At 44.0% G+C, this 15,709-nt stretch overlaps 1 protein-coding gene across 9 annotated transcripts in view; it reads left to right on the top strand.

The window, feature by feature from the left end:
* RPRD2 (regulation of nuclear pre-mRNA domain containing 2) overlaps positions 1-15,709 on the top strand; it is a 112,675-nt gene that overhangs the window by 90,059 nt on the left and 6,907 nt on the right. For 5 of the 9 annotated variants that reach the window (XM_032154790.2, XM_032154786.2, XM_058439330.1 and 2 more), the window contains 3 exons: positions 5,421-5,703; positions 8,207-8,464; positions 12,644-12,844. In XM_032154790.2, coding sequence (XP_032010681.1) covers positions 5,421-5,703; positions 8,207-8,464; positions 12,644-12,844 — 742 coding nt within the window. The remainder of the gene's footprint in view (positions 1-5,420; positions 5,704-8,206; positions 8,465-12,643; positions 12,845-15,709) is intronic. The other 4 variants (XM_058439329.1, XM_058439332.1, XM_032154787.2 and 1 more) reach the window with 1 other exon arrangement.

The following is a 15,709-nucleotide window of genomic DNA, read 5'->3' as shown; positions in this document are numbered from 1 at the left end:
CTGAGATCACACCATTGCACTCCAGCCTGGGCAAGAAAGCAAGACTATCTCAAAAAAAAAAAAAAAAGAAGAGAAACAGAGAAACTGAGAAACTGGACAGAAGCACAGGGAGAACATCATGTGACAACATAGGCAGATATTGGAGTGATGCAGCTACAAGCCAAAAACATCAAGGATTGATGGGCACCACCAGAAACCAGGAAATGGCAAGGAAGAATTCTGCCCAGTGTCAGAGAGAGCACAGCCTGCTGACCTCTTAATTTTGGACCACTAGCCTTCAGAGACAATAAATTTCTGTTGTTTTAAGCCACTTATTTTGTAGTACTTAATAACCACTGCCCTAAGAAACTAATATACCAATTAATGAGTGTTTTGTGAGGAAGTATTTTGAAACTATGTAAATATCTTGTTCCTTACCAGACTTTCGATGTATTCATTTATTTATATGAATGGACTTGAATCCTATTTACTCACTGTTTTAATTCATTATTACTAATATTTACTTTGATGCCCAGTTTGACAAAGATTTGGTCAGTGTGAGCTCCTTTCTGTGTTCTTTTGACATATCCCTGTTTTGTTTTGTTTTGTTTTTTCTGAGATGAACTTTCCACTCTTGTTGCTCAGGCTGGAGTGCAGTGGCACGATCTCGGCTCACTGCAACCTCCGCCTCCCAGGTTTAAGCAATTCTCCTACTTCAGCCTCCCAAGTAGCTGGGATTACAGGCATTCACCACCATGCCTGGCTAATTCTGTATTTTTTTTTTTTTTTTTTTGAGACGGAGTCTCGCTGTGTCACCCGGGCACCCAGGCTGGAGTGCAGTGGTGCGATCTCAGCTCACTGCAAGCTCCGCCTCCCGGGTTCACGCCATTCTCCTGCCTCAGCCTCTCCGAGTAGCTGGGACTACAGGCGCCCGCCACCACGCCCGGCTAATTTTTTGTAGTTTTAGTAGAGACTGGGTTTCACCGTGGTCTCGATCTCCTGACCTCGTGATCCACCCGCCTCGGCCTCCCAAAGTGCTGGGATTACAAGTGTGAGCCACCGCGCCCGGCCTAATTCTGTATTTTTAACAGTGATGGGGTTTCACCATGTTGGCCAGGCTGGTCTCAAACTCCAGACCTCAGGTGATCCACCTGCCTCTGCCTCCCAAAGTGCTGAGATTACAGGCGTGAGCCACTGCCCCCGCTTTTTTACACTACTAATTGCTTTTCTAACAGTGTAAAACCTTGCTCCCTTGTCTTCAATATATTTACTTTTTTTTTTTTTTGAGACGGAGCCTCACATTGTCGCCCAGGCTGGAGCGCGGTGGCACAATCTTGGCTCATTGCAACTTCCACCTCCCGGGTTCAGGCGATTCTTCGGGTTCAGGCGATTCTTCTGCCTCAGCCTCCTGAGTAGCTGGGACTACGGGCGCACACCACCACGCCCAGCTAATTTTTGTATTTTTAGTAGAGGTGAGGTTTCACCATATTGGTCAAGCTGGTTTTGAACTCCTGACCTCATGATCTGCCCTCCTTGGCCTCCCAAAGTGCTGGGATTACAGGCGTGAGCCACCGCGCCTGGCCTCAGTATTTTTCCTTCATCAGTTGTGCCCAGTCTCCCAGCACTTCCATCTCTCTCCACCTTTATGGGTTTTCTTTTTATCCTGCTTAGACTCCATCATCCTTCACAATGCCTCCCTCCCATGCAGACAGTTTTCTCACTCATTTTTGGGTCCATTCTCTCTAAGCCACTGAGTTAACCTCAACTCCAGCTAATGGGTTTTGGACTGAATTGTTCACAGAGGAAGGGAAAGAAATTTTTCACTATTTTCATGAACATATTAATCATAGCTGTTTGGTTTTTGTCATATAGTTCCAATATTGGCTTCACCTGTTACGGGTATGTTAGTGGTGTTTGGTGTTTTTGTTTTGTTTAGTGCCCAGAGGTAGCTGCTAATGTAGTGTCTGCATTTTCTTTTTAGCCATTTGGACCTGTCTGTTAGCATGCCGGCTAATTTTTTATTGAATGCTGAACATTAAAGGATTATGGAGTCTCTGGATGATTTTTCTTCCTTCAGAGACAGTTCACCCTTGTTTTGCTAGGCAGATATTGAGGCTGGTCATATTAATTAAATCTGAAACCTAACTGACTTGAGGCTGAATTGCAGTTTAAGCAAGGCTTGTTCTACCTCTGGTTCACTCCAGCTTCTGGAATGTAGATTTTTCCCACAGAGAGCCTGGAATGATCACTAAGCCCTCTTCTCCATGGCATGATTTGAACTGTCTAGTCCTTGTTTCCTCATCACTGTGAGACCACTGCTTTTTTGAAGGTTTTCTGCTTGGCTTCTTCCCTCTCAGGCTGCTTCAGAATACAGCAAATATCTTGAAGGAAAAATTGTTGAGCCAGTTCTCTCTTTCCTCTTTCGTCAGAATCTTGGCCTTTCAGGCCTCTAATTTTTGCCTGTTAAGACCAGCAAGACTGTTAAAAGCTCTGCTTTTTTCTCTTTATTTAATAGTGGCCCTCTCTTGTACTTTTTGCCTTAATTCTCAGCTTCTTGCCTAGCTCCCCAGAATCAGCAGAATCCTAAGAGAAAATAATGTCAGTTTAGCTCTCCGTGCTTTCCATCTGATAGTATTTGCCACTTAGTTTTTGGTGGCCTTAGCACTCTCCAGTACATTCAAACAAATGTGTCTGTGTATCTGGCTTTTCTACCTGTTCTTGATGGGAGCATTAGTCTACTATGAGCTACTCAGTTATATCAAAAGCAAAAAGCTAGATTCTAATGTATTCATATCTTTTTAAAAATAATGCTTCTTGGCTGGGCACAGTGGCTCACATGTGTAATCCCAGCACTTTGGGAGGCTGGGGCAGGTGGATCACCTGAGGTCAGGAGATCGAGATCAACCTAGCCAACATGGTGAAATTTTGTCTCAACAAAAAATACAAAAATTAGCCAGGAGTGGTGGTATGTGCCTGTAGTCCCAGCTACTTGGAGGGCTGAGGAACCTGGGAGGCGGAGGTTGCAGTGAGCTATGATCGTGCCACTACACTCAAGCCTGGGTGATAGAACGAGACCTTGTCTGAAATAAAATAAAGGTTCTTTAGCAATTAAGACCATCAGGACGTCAACAGGATTTAAGCCAAGTGGTCAATATTAACATGAACAGTGGTAAGTCGTATTGATTATATGTGCCCTTGATATGGTGTGATCACAGTAGCAATTTACCTCTGTGGCCTTCTACCCAAAAACTCATTACCCCAGTCTAGCCATGAGAAAAATATCAGTCAAATCTCAATTGACAGTCTACAAAATACCTGACCAGTACTCTTGAAAACCGTCAAGATCATCAAAACCAGTGAAAGTCCAGGCCGGGCGCGATGGCTCACGCCTGTAATCCCAGCACTTTGGGAAGCCAAGACAGGCTGATCATGAGGTCAGCAGTTTAAGACCAGCCTGGACAACATGGTGAAACCCTGTCTCTACTAAAAATTAAAAAATTAGCCAGGTGTGGGGGTGCGCGCCTGTAATCCCAGCTACTTGGGAGGCCGAGGCAGGAGAATCACTTGAACCCAGGAGGCAGAGGTTGCAGTGAACCAAGACCACGCCACTGCGCTCCAGCCTGGCCGACAGAGCGAGACTCCATCTCAAAAAAAAAAGAAAGTCCAGCAAAGTGTCACAAACAAGAGGAGTCTAAGGAGAAAGGAGACCTGACTACTAAATGTTCTGTGGTATCTTGGATGGGATCCTAGGTTAGAAAAGGACATTAGGTAAAAAAGAAAAAATAAAAAACCTGAGGGAATATGAAGTATGGACTTGTGTTAATAATTATGAATATTGGTTCATTAATGTGACATGTATCATACTAATATAAGATGTTAATAATAGGGAAAATTGGATATAGGGCATATGGGAACTATCTTTGCAATGATTTTCTAACACCTAAAACTTCTTTTGCAACAAACTGTATTTTTGTTTTGAGATAGGGTCTCGCTTTGTCACCCAAGCTGGAGTGCAGTGGTGTGATCACCACTCACTGCAGCCCTGACCCGGGCTCAAGCAGTCCTCCCACCTGAGCCCCCTAAGTAGCTGGCACTACAGGCAGCTGGGACTACAGGCGCATGCTACCATGCCCAGCTAATTTTTTTGAATTTTTTGTAGAAACAGTATCTCACTATGTTGCCCAGGCTGGTCTTGAACTCCTGGCTTCAAGTGATCCTCCTTGCCTCAGCCGCCCAAAGTGCTGAGATTACAGACATGAACCACCAGGCCCAGCCCGTTTTTTAAAACAATAGCATTTGACCTCCCAGGCTTTGCTTTATTTTTGGATTTGATTTTTTTTTTTTTTTTGTCTGTCTCATTTCTTGCTGTATCTCCAGTACCTAGAAGATACATTTAGGCTCTCAATAAATATTGGTTGGTTGGATAGATAAGCAGGAGCAAGGGAATATAAATTACAGATAATTGCCAGGTTTCTAACTCAGGCAGCTGTGTGGATGGTAATACTCACTTAGGGAGTATAAAAAGCAGAAACTAGAAACTCCTGCAGGCTTGACAGATGATATATTATCTTGTTTTGTGCCAGAAATGTATGTGGTTAATAATAATAAGAAAATCTAATCAGAGTCAAAATGGGTGGCCAGGGATGGTGGTGTATGCCTGCAATCCTAGCATTTTGGGAGGCTGAGGTGGGAGGATTACTTGAGCCAAGGAGTTCAAGACTAGCCTGGATAACATAGCAGGACCTCATCTCTCATTTAAGAAAATAAAATTTTATTAAAAAAAAAAAAAAAAAGCGGCCGGGCACAGTGGCTCAAGCCTGTAATCTCAGCGCTTGGGGAGGCCAAGGCGCATGGTTTACCTGACATCAGGAGTTCAAGACCAGCCTGGCCAACATGGTGAAACCCCGTCTCTACTAAAAATTAAAAAATTAGCCGGGTGTGGTGGTGCACGCCTGTAATTCCAGCTACTCAGGAGGCTGAGGCAGGAGAATCACTTGAACCCGGGAGGCAGAGGTTGCGGTGAGCTATGATCATGCCACTGCACTGCAGCCTGGGCAACAAGAGCAAAATTCCATCTCAAAAAAAAAAAAGAAGAGGCTGGGTTTGGTGGCTCATGCCTATAATCCCAGCACTTTGGGAGGCTGAGGCGTGTGGATCACTTGAGGCCAGGAGTTCGAGACCAGCCTGGCCAACATGGTAAAACCCCGTCTCTACTAAAAATACAAAAATTAGCCAGGCATGGTGATGTGTTCCTGTGGATCCAGCTACTTGGAAGGCTGAGCTAGAAGTATCACTTCAACCCAGGAGGCAGAGGTTGCAGTGAACCGAGATCGTGCCACTACACTCTAGCCTGGGTGACAAAGTGAGACTCTGCCTCAAAAAGAAAAAATGTTAACTTTCTGGACTTTTTCCAAGGAGTAAACTCCTTTTTTCTCTTTTAGGCATATAAAACCTTTGCTAACCGAGTAAACAATTTAAAGAAGAAGTTGGATCAATTGAAGTCAACCCTTCCAGATCCTGAAGAATCACCAGTTCCTTCCCCAAGCATGGATGCTCCCTCCCCGACTGGTTCTGAGTCTCCTTTTCAGGGAATGGGAGGTGAGGAATCCCAGTCACCAACCATGGAGAGTGAGAAATCTGCCACACCTGAACCTGTGACAGATAATCGTGATGTGGAAGACATGGAACTCTCAGATGTGGAAGATGATGGGTCAAAAATCATTGGTATGTCCTTATGTGATTAATAGACAACTTATTCCTTATCTGTTTTGCCTTCTCAGCAATGAATACATCACAGGCAGGTATTGAAAGATAGTTCATTTCTTAAAAGATAGAACACCAAGGTAGCATTATAATCTCTAGAGCAGTCGTTGAGGATTTGATAATGCCAAATGTGTTAAGAATCATTGCTCAGTATCTGCACTGTTAAAATGGTAGCTACTAGGCCATGGGCGGTGGCTCATGCCTGTAATCCCAGCACTTTGGGAGGCCGAGGCAGGCAGATCACCTGAGGTCAGGAGTTCGAGACCACCCTAGCCAACATGGTGTAACCCTGTCTCTACTAAAAATAAAAAACTTATCCGGGTATGGTGGCAGGTACCTATAATTCCAGCTACACGGGAGGCTGAGGCAAGAGAATCGCTTGAACCTGAGAGACAGTTTGCAGTGAGCTGAGATCATGCCACCGCACTCCAGTCTGGGTGACAGAGTGAGACTCCGTCTTGGGGGGACGGTGGGGGGAAAGTAGCTGCTAGCTACCTGTGGCTAAGCATTTGAAATGAAGCTTGTCCAACTTGAGATATGCTGTAAGTATAAAATACACATTGAGGCCGGGTGCACTGGCTCATCATGCCTGTAATCTCAGCACTTTGTGAGGCTGAAGCGGGCAGATTGCTTGAGTCTAGGACTTTGAGACCAGCCTGGGCAACATAGTGAAACCCCGTCTCTACAAAAAATATAAAAATTAGCCAGCATGGTGGCATGCGTCTGTGGTCCCAGCTGCTGGAAAGGCTGAGGCAGGAGAATCACTTGAGCCTGGGAGGCGGAGGTTGCAGTGAGCCAAGATCATGTCACTGCACTCCAGCCTAGATGACACAGGGAGACCCTCTCTCCAAAAAAAAAAAAAAAAACACGAGACACATTAGAGTCCAGAAACTAGGCCGAGCATGGTGGCAGAAACTTAATACTCTCCCAAAGAGTTAAAATATCTCATTAATAGTTTTTATAACACTGAAATGAAAATATTTGGGATCTATTAGGATGAATAAAATAGATTTTTTAAATTACATGTGTCTGTTTCTTTTTATTTGTTTGTTTTTGAGAGAAAAAGAGAGTTTCCCTCTGTCGCCCAGGCTGGAGTGCAGTTGCCCAATCTTGGCTCACTGCAACCTCCATCTCCTGGGTTCAAACAATTCTCCTGCCTCAGCCTCCTGAGTAGCTAGGATTGATTATAGGTGCATACCACCACACCCGGCTATTTTTTGTATGTTTATTAGAGACGGAGTTTCACCATGTTGGGCAGGTTGGTCTCGAACTCCTGACCTCAAGTGATCCGCCTGCCTCGGCCTCTCAAAGTGCTGGGAGGTGGGCTTGAGCCACCATGCCCGGCCCTGATTCTTTTTTTTTTAATTTGGCTGCTAGAAAATTTAAACTTACATATGTGGCGTATGTGGCTTAAATTGTATTCATGTTAAATAGCACTGTTTTGGGATGAGGGGTCACTTACACTGGAATTCCTTATTCTCTGTCACTTTTGACCATCAAGAATTCCAAAGTCAGTTTATTAATCACACTTTCAGAAATAACCTGAATTGGTGAATTGTTTCTCCTACATCCCCAGCCTTTATAAATCTTATTAGATAGTTTGACTCTTGTCGAATTCAAGGCACTATTGATACAGGCTTTAAAACATTAAAAATAATTATTCAAGGTGATCAAGAGTTAAAACATTGTAGTTTCAAATTAGTTAGTGCCTGATTGCACCCCCTAATAGGGCAATTTCAGAAAGCCAGAGGAAAATACAATGAACACTACTATAGAGGTTCTGTTTCTAAGAACAGAAGTTCTTAGAAAGTTCTCAGGCTAATGGAAAAGAAAAAAACAGGACAATTTATGACAAATATCATTTCCAAAAGACAGAACGCAAATGTGTACCAAATAATAACATGCTTCTTGAATTGTACAAATTTAATACACAAATACTAAGAAAATGCAAAGGAATCATTGAAAAGTGAGATACAAGATAAATTCTGGAAATTGCTTGCTTTTTTTTTTTTTTGAGACGGGAGTCTCGCTTTGTTGCCCAGGCTGGAATGCAGTGGCACAATCGCAGCTCATTGCAACCTCTGCCTCCTGGGTTCAAGCAATTCTCGTGTCTCAGCCTCTGTGGTAGCTGGGATTATAGACGCCTGCCACCACACCCAGCTAATTTTTTGTATTTTTTTGTAGAGGCAGGGTTTCACCATGTTGACCAGGCTAGTCTCAAAATCCTGACCTCACATGAGCGTTGTCCCCAGCTAGAAATTGCTTTTAAGTAGATATTAAAGGTGGGAATTATCATAAATTATGAAGAGTATGACTTTTTCAAAAAAGCATGAAGTGAGTCATTGTTTTCTCTAAAGTAGTGCCTTTTCCCCCAAGTCCGGAAATATTAGGACATGTTATTTCATATAGAAAGCAAAGTCTGCAAAGTAGTAGGATGTAATATCTCTTTTCTTTGTTGAAACAGTCGAGGACAGGAAGGAAAAACCTGCAGAGAAGTCAGCTGTATCCACTTCTGTACCTACAAAGCCAACAGAAAATATCTCAAAGGCCTCTTCGTGTACCCCAGTGCCTGTGACCATGACAGCAACTCCACCTCTTCCAAAGCCTGTGAATACTTCTGTTTCCCCTTCCCCAGCATTGGCTTTGCCAAACCTGGCTAATGTGGATCTGGCAAAGATCAGTTCCATCCTTAGCAGTTTAACATCAGTCATGAAAAATACTGGTAAGTAAGCCCAGTAAGGAGGATAAAAAGTTAATTTCCATCTTTTTAAATTGAATCATTAATCTGTTGGGGGGGGTTGTTGTTGTTGTTGTTGTTGTTGTTGTTTAGACAGAGTCTCACTCTTGTCTCCCAGGCAGGAGTGCAGTGACGCAATCTTGGCTCACTACAACCTCTGCCTCCCGGGTTCAAGTGATTCTGCTGCTTCAGCCTCCCAAGTAGCTGGGATTACAGGCACCTGCTACCACGCCCGGCTAATTTTTGTATTTTTAGTAGAGATGGGGTTTCACCATGTTGGCCAGGCTGGTCTCGAACTCCTGACCTCAGGTGATACACCCACCTCGGCCTCCCAAAGTGCTGGGATTACAGGCGTGAGTCACCGTGCCCAGTCTGTTGTTGATTTTTTAAATTAATTATTATTATTATTATTTTTTTTTTCTGAGATGGAGTTTCAGTCATGTTACCCAGGCTGGAGTGCAATGGTGCAAACAGCTCACTGCAGCCTCCATCTCCCAGGTTCAAGCAATTCTGCCTTAGCCTCCCAAATAGCTGGGACTACAGGCATGTGCCACCAGGCCTGGCTAATTTTGTATTTTTGGTAGAGATGGGGTTTCACCATGTTGGTCAGGCTGGTCTTGAACTCCTGACCTCAGGTGATCCACCCACCTTGGCCTCCCAAAGTGCTGGGATTACAGGCGTGAGCCAGTGCACCCAGCTAAAGTAATTGTTAAATTAAAAAATAAAACAATCCAACAATGGGTCATTATAGAAAAATTAGAAAATAAGCAAAGAGAATGAAATAAATATCTAGGCCAGGCGTGGTGGCTCATGCCTGTAATCCCAGCACTTTGGGAGGCCAAGATGGTAGATTGCCTGAGGCCAGGAGTTCGAGACCAGCCTTGGCAATATAGTGAGACCCTGTCTCTAAATAAAAAATTAGAAATGAAAAAAATTATAATAAATATCTATAATCCTGTTACCCCAAAGGAAACCACTTGTGTTTACCCTTAAAAGTGTATGTGTATATGAATGTTTTGGAGAATTAAATATTTGTAACAATTCTTTAAAAAGTAATTTAAGTGTATTGCTGTATACTGTTTCAAAACTAGCTATTTAAAAGTTGATTACATATCTTGAATGTTTTTATGAATCATTAAATATTTCTCTACATCATTTTTAATAGCTGCATAGCATTTGGTAACTTATCTAATCCTTTATTATTGGGCACTTAGTATGTTTCCAGTTTTTTACTGTTATGAAGAATACTATAGGCCAGGTGTGGTGGCTCACGCCTGCAATCCCACCACTTTGGGAGGTGGAGGCAGGTGGATCACTTGAGGCCAGGAGTTGGAGACCAACCTGGACAACATGGCGAAACCTCATCTACTTAAAAAAACAAAAATTATGGCCGAGCGTGGTGGCTCACGCCTGTAATCCCAGCACTTTGGGAGGCCGAGGCGGGTGGATCACGAGGTCAAGAGATTGAGACCATCCTGGCCAACGTGGTGAAATCCCATCTCTACTAAAAATACAAAAAAATAGCTGGGCATGGTGGCGAGCACCTGTAGTCCCAGCTGCTTGGGAGGCTGAGGCAGGAGAATGGCGTGAACCCAGGAGGTGGAGCTTGCAGTGAGCCAGGATCGTGCCACTGCACAGCCTGGGCAACAGAGCAAGACTCCGTCTCAAAAAAAAAAACAAAAATTAGGCCCGGCTTGGTGGCTCACTCCTGTATTTCCAGCACTTTGTGAGGCCAAGGCAGGCGGATCACCTGAAGTCAGGAGTTCAAGACCAGCCTGGCCAACTTGGTGAAACCCTGTCTACTAAAAATACAAAAATTAGCTGGGCATGGTGGCATGCGTCTGTAGTCCCAGCTACTTGGGAGGCTGAGGCAGGACAATTGCTTGAACCTGGGAGGCGGGGGTTGCAGTGAGTCAAGATCACGCCACTGCACTTCAGCCTGGGCAACAGAGCAAGACTCCGTCTCAAAAAAAAGAAAAAATTAGCCAGCTGTGGTGACACGTATCTGTAATCCCAGCTACTCAGAAGGCTGAGACATAAGTATCATTTGAACCCAGAAGGCAGAGGTTGCAGTGAGCCAGGATCTAGCCACTGCACTCCAGCCTGGGTGACAGAGCAAGACTCTGTCTCAAAAAAACAAACAAACAAACAAACTGTAAATGATAAAAATTTTATGAATAACCCTTTAAAAGGGTTAAGTATATAAAACCATTTTAATGGAATTTTATTTATTTATTTATTTATTTATTTATTTATTTATTTTTATTTATTTATTTATTTTTGAGACAGTCTCGCTCTGTCCCCTAGGCTGCTGGAGTGCAGTGGCGCTGTCTCAGCTCACTGCAAGCTCCGCCTCCCAGGTTCACGCCGCTCTCCTGCCTCGGCCTCCCGAGTAGCTGGGACTACAGGCGCCTGCCACCACGCCTAGCTGACCCCGTGATCTGCCCGCCTCAGCCTCCCAAAGTGCTGGGATTACAGGCGTGAGCCACCGCACTCAGCCATTTATTTATTTATTTTGAAACAAGGTCTTACTCCATCACCCAGGCTGGAGTGCAGGGGTGCAGTCATGGCTCACCGTAACCTCAAACTTCTGGGTTCAAGTGATCCTCCCACCTGAGCCTTTGAGTGGCTCAGACCACACGTGTGCGCCACCACATCTGGCTAAGTTTTGTGGGTTTTTTGATAGAGACAGCGTCTTACTATGTTGCCCAGGCTGATCTTGAACTCCTGGGCTCAAGCGTTCCTCCCATCTTGGCCTCCTAAAATGTTGGGATTACAATCATGAGCCACTGCACCCAGCCCGAAATTTTTAAAATAAATTTTGCCAGGCAAGGTGGGATACCATGTAGTCCCAGCTACTCAGGAGGCAAAGGCAGGAGGATCACTTGAAGCCAGGAATTCCAGGATGTGTAGTTCACTGTGATCACGCCTGTGAATATCCACTGCACTCCAGCCTGAGTAACACAGTGAGACCATATCTCAAAAACTAAATAAAAATAGTCTTTTAATATATTATAACTAAATTGATATCCAAAAAAGTGCTATTTTATATGACTAATATATGAAAGCTTCTGTTGTTCCTTACCTTCTCCAGTTACTTGCCTTGTGCAGTCTACAAATCCAACCTTAAAAAGTTGTTTAATTTCCATTTCTTCTATGAAAGATGTTAAAAATTTTTTTCCTTTGCTTGTCACTTCTTTATGAAATATCTGTTCATATTTATCTTTTTTAAAATATCAAATGTTTTTCTCTTTATATATTTTATTTCCTGTGTTAAAGATCAACCCAGTGTTTTTAAATGTAAAAATGTAAAGGAAATTTCTTAAATAATCTCATTTTAAAAGCTATTTCAAAAGCACGTAACTTACCAGTCACATAAAATTATGCGGTGGCTGAGTTATACAACTGCAGTGGCTCTCAGCATCCAGTCAGCCAGCAGTATTTATTGAGCACCTACAGGGCTCTGAACTGTAGGTGCCATTTGATGGAGAAAAAAGATTGTCCAGGTGTGGTGGCGCATGCCTGTAATTCCCAGCACTTTGGAAAGCCAAGGTGGGAGGATCACTTGAGGTCAAGAGTTGAAGACCACCCTGGGCAATGTAGCAAGACCCTGTCTCTATTTTTTAAAAATAAATAAGAAATATTGGGGCTCTCAAAACTATGAAAATCACTTAATACTTGTTTGTTTTTTTGAGACAGAGTCTCACTGTGTCTCAACTCTTGTCTCACTGCAACCTCCACCTCCTGGGTTCAAATGATTCTCCTGCCTCAGCCTCCCGAGTAGCTGGGATTACAGGCGCCTGCCACCATACCCGGCTAATTTTTTATTTTTAGTAGAGACGGGGTTTCCCCATGTTGGTCAGGCTGGTCTCGAACTCCTGACCTCAGGTGATCCGCCTGCCTCGGCCTCCCAAAGTGCTGGGATTACAGGTGTGAGCCACCTCGCCCAGCCAATACTTGTTTGTTTTAATGGTGTTCCAAGTAAAAGGAAATCATTTTTTCAGGGTTTTTTTTTTTTGTACGTCATGTTATGATGGACCATTTGTGGATCAACCACAGAAGAATTCCTGTTAAATATATCAAATTCATTGAAGTGAGGGGAAAGTATCGGGAATTGAAGTCATTTTGAATTGCATTTTCTTGAGTTCATCTTTCTGCCACCAGGGGTCAGTCCTGCGTCAAGACCTTCTCCAGGAACTCCCACCAGCCCCAGCAACCTCACCAGTGGCCTGAAAACACCTGCACCTGCCACGACAACATCTCACAACCCTCTGGCAAATATCCTCTCCAAGGTGGAGATCACCCCAGAGAGCATTCTGTCTGCACTTTCCAAAACCCAGACACAGTCAGCCCCTGCACTGCAAGGTAACTGACATGTGCCAGAGGGACTTGAATTGTGAATGTTTGTCTCTGGCTTAAATTAATCCTGGATTCCATTTCTGATGAATCCAGAGCCATAAAATGTATAACACAGTTAATTCATTATTCTTTTTATTTATTTTTAATTTTTTTTATTTTTGAGATGGAGTCTCACTCTGTTGCCTAGCTGGTGTGCAGTGGAGCGATCTTGGCTCACTGCAACCTCCACCTCCTGGTTCAAGTGATTCTCCTGCCTCAGCCTGCCTAGCAGCTGGGATTACAGGCCCGCACCACCATGCCTGGCTAATTTTTGTATTTTTAGTAGAGATGGGGTTTCTCCATGTTGGCCAGGCTGGTCTCAAACTCCTGACCTCAGGTAATCTACCCACCCTGGCCTCCCAAAGTGCTGGGATTATAGGCATGAGCCACCATGCCTGGGGTCATTATCCTTTTTTGTTTGTTTGTTTGAGACAGAATTTCACTCTTGTTGCCCAGGCTGGAGTGCAACGGCCCAATCTCGGCTCACTGCAACCTCAGCCTCCAAAGTAGCCAGGATTACAGGTGCCCACCACCACGTCCAGCTAATTTTTGTATTTTTAGTAGAGACAGGGTTTTGCTATGTTGGCCAGGCTGGTCTCCAGCTCCTGACCTCAGGCAGTCCACCCACCTCAGCCTCCCAAAGTGCTAGGATTACAGGCGTGAGCCACTGTGCCCCTCCTATTCTTTTTATATTTATCATCTATGAACTGACATCTGAAGAATTATTAAATGTCAAAACTGAAAGAGAGTAAGTATTATCTAGTCTAATCCCTTACTTTTCAGGTAAGGAAACTAAGGCTCAGTAAGGCGAAAAGCCCTGCTTATGGTCACATACCTATCTATCTATTCAGTATGAGCCAAGACTGAAAGCCAGATTTCTTGACTGGAGTTCAGTATTCTTTCACCTACACCATGACACCCTAGGGGCTGCATTAGTCCCAGCTTTTAATACAGGTTTATATATGTTGAGTTTTATTAATTTTAAAGTTAACCAAAGCTAAAGACAGTAGGAAGGGTCCATTTATTATCAAAAAATGTGGCCAGGCACAGTCGCTCACGCTTGTAATCCCAGCACTTTGGGAGGCTGAGGCGGGCAGATCACCTAAAGTCAGCAGTTCAAGACCAGCCCGGCCAACATGGTGAAACGCCGTCTCTACTAAAAATATGAAAATTAGCCAGGTGTGGTGACACACACCTGTAGTGTGCTGAGATCACAGTAAGCCGGAATCACGCTACTGCACTCCAGCATGGACGACAGAGCAAGACTCAGTCCAAAAAAAAAAAATTTTTATGATGCTTCGGGAACATAGTGAAACTCTGTCTCTACAACAGAATTAAAAATTAGTGCCGGGTGCGGTGGTTCACGCCTGTAATCCCAGAACTTTGGGAGGCTGGGGCGGGCAGATCACGAGGTCAGGAGATCGATACCATCCTGGCTAACACAGTGAAACCCGGACTCTACTAAAAATACAAAAAATTAGCCAGGCGTGGCCGGGTGCGGTGGCTCACGCTTGTAATCCCAGCACTATGGGAGGCCGAGGCGGGCGGATCACGAGGTCAGGAGACGAGACCACGGTGAAACCCCGTCTCTACTAAAAATACAAAAAATTAGCCGGGCGTGGTGGCGGGCGCCTGTTGTCCCAGCTACTCGGAGAGGCTGAGGCAGGAGAATGGCGTGAACCCGGGAGGCGGAGCTTGCAGTGAGCCAAGATTGCGCCACTGCACTCCAGCCTGGGCGACAAAAAAAAAAAAAAAAAAAAAAAAAATTAGCCGGGCGTGGTGGCGGGCACCCATAGTCTCAGCTACTCGGGAGGCTGAGGCAGGAGAATGTTGTGAACCCAGGAGGCAGAGGTTGCAGTGAGCCAAGATCGCACCACTGCACTCCAACCTGGGCAAAAGGGCAAGACTCTGTCTCAAAAAAAAAAAAAAAAAATTAGCTGGGCATAGTGGTGCATGCCTATAGTTCCAGCTACTCAGGGGGCTAAGGCAGGAGGATCACTTGACCCCAGGAGTTCAAGGCTGCAGTAAGCTGTGGTCACACCACTGTACTCCAACCTAAGTGACCCTGCCTTAGAGAATGAGACCCTGCCTCAAAAAAAAAAAAAAATTTTTTTTTGAGACATGAATATATCTTTTTTTGTGTCCTAATGTTTTATAGAGGCTTCATTATTTGTTATTTTATTAGAGTCCTAGATGTAGTATTTTTGTTTTCATCTACCTATAATCTCTCTCATTTGACCCTTTCTGTTCAGCTTTACTAATTATGTTTTGTGCATGACACTGCCTGTTTCTAACCTTTTTTCATAAATCTTTCCTACTCTCTACTCTCTTATGCTCCAGATACCAATGAAATCCTTTTTAAGTACCATAGTATAATTATGAAATGAATTACAAATACCAGGACAATATATTCAGTGTAGCGATTTACTCTGTATCAGTAGTCTCAACCAAAGGCCTCCAGGGAGGACACTTGGCAATATCTGGAGACCTTTTTAGTTGTCTCAACTGGGGTAATGGTAGGGGTGCTACTGCCTCTAGTGAGTAGAGGCCAGGAGGATGCTCCTAAATATCCTACAATGTGTGAGACAGCCCCAACAATAAAGAATTATCTAGCCCAAAGTGTCAGTGGTGCTGAGATTGAGAAACCCTGCTCTCTATGAAAGGAGTGGTATAAAACAGTTTCCTAAACTGTTATGTAAGTGGATCATTCAAGCATATTATAGTGAGCTTTGTCTGGAGGTGCAGAAGAATTTTGTTACACAGAACTAAATAGTGTTAAGTAATAATCCACAGCCCCTATCTATTGGCATCAGCCATAAAGAATTGATGATG

This window comes from Hylobates moloch, unplaced genomic scaffold, assembly GCF_009828535.3.
Source record: "Hylobates moloch isolate HMO894 unplaced genomic scaffold, HMol_V3 SCAFFOLD_5, whole genome shotgun sequence".
In the NCBI taxonomy this organism is placed as follows: Eukaryota; Metazoa; Chordata; class Mammalia; order Primates; family Hylobatidae; genus Hylobates; species Hylobates moloch.
Note: the sequence above shows the minus strand (reverse complement) of the source record. Positions and strands in the feature narration are given on the sequence as shown.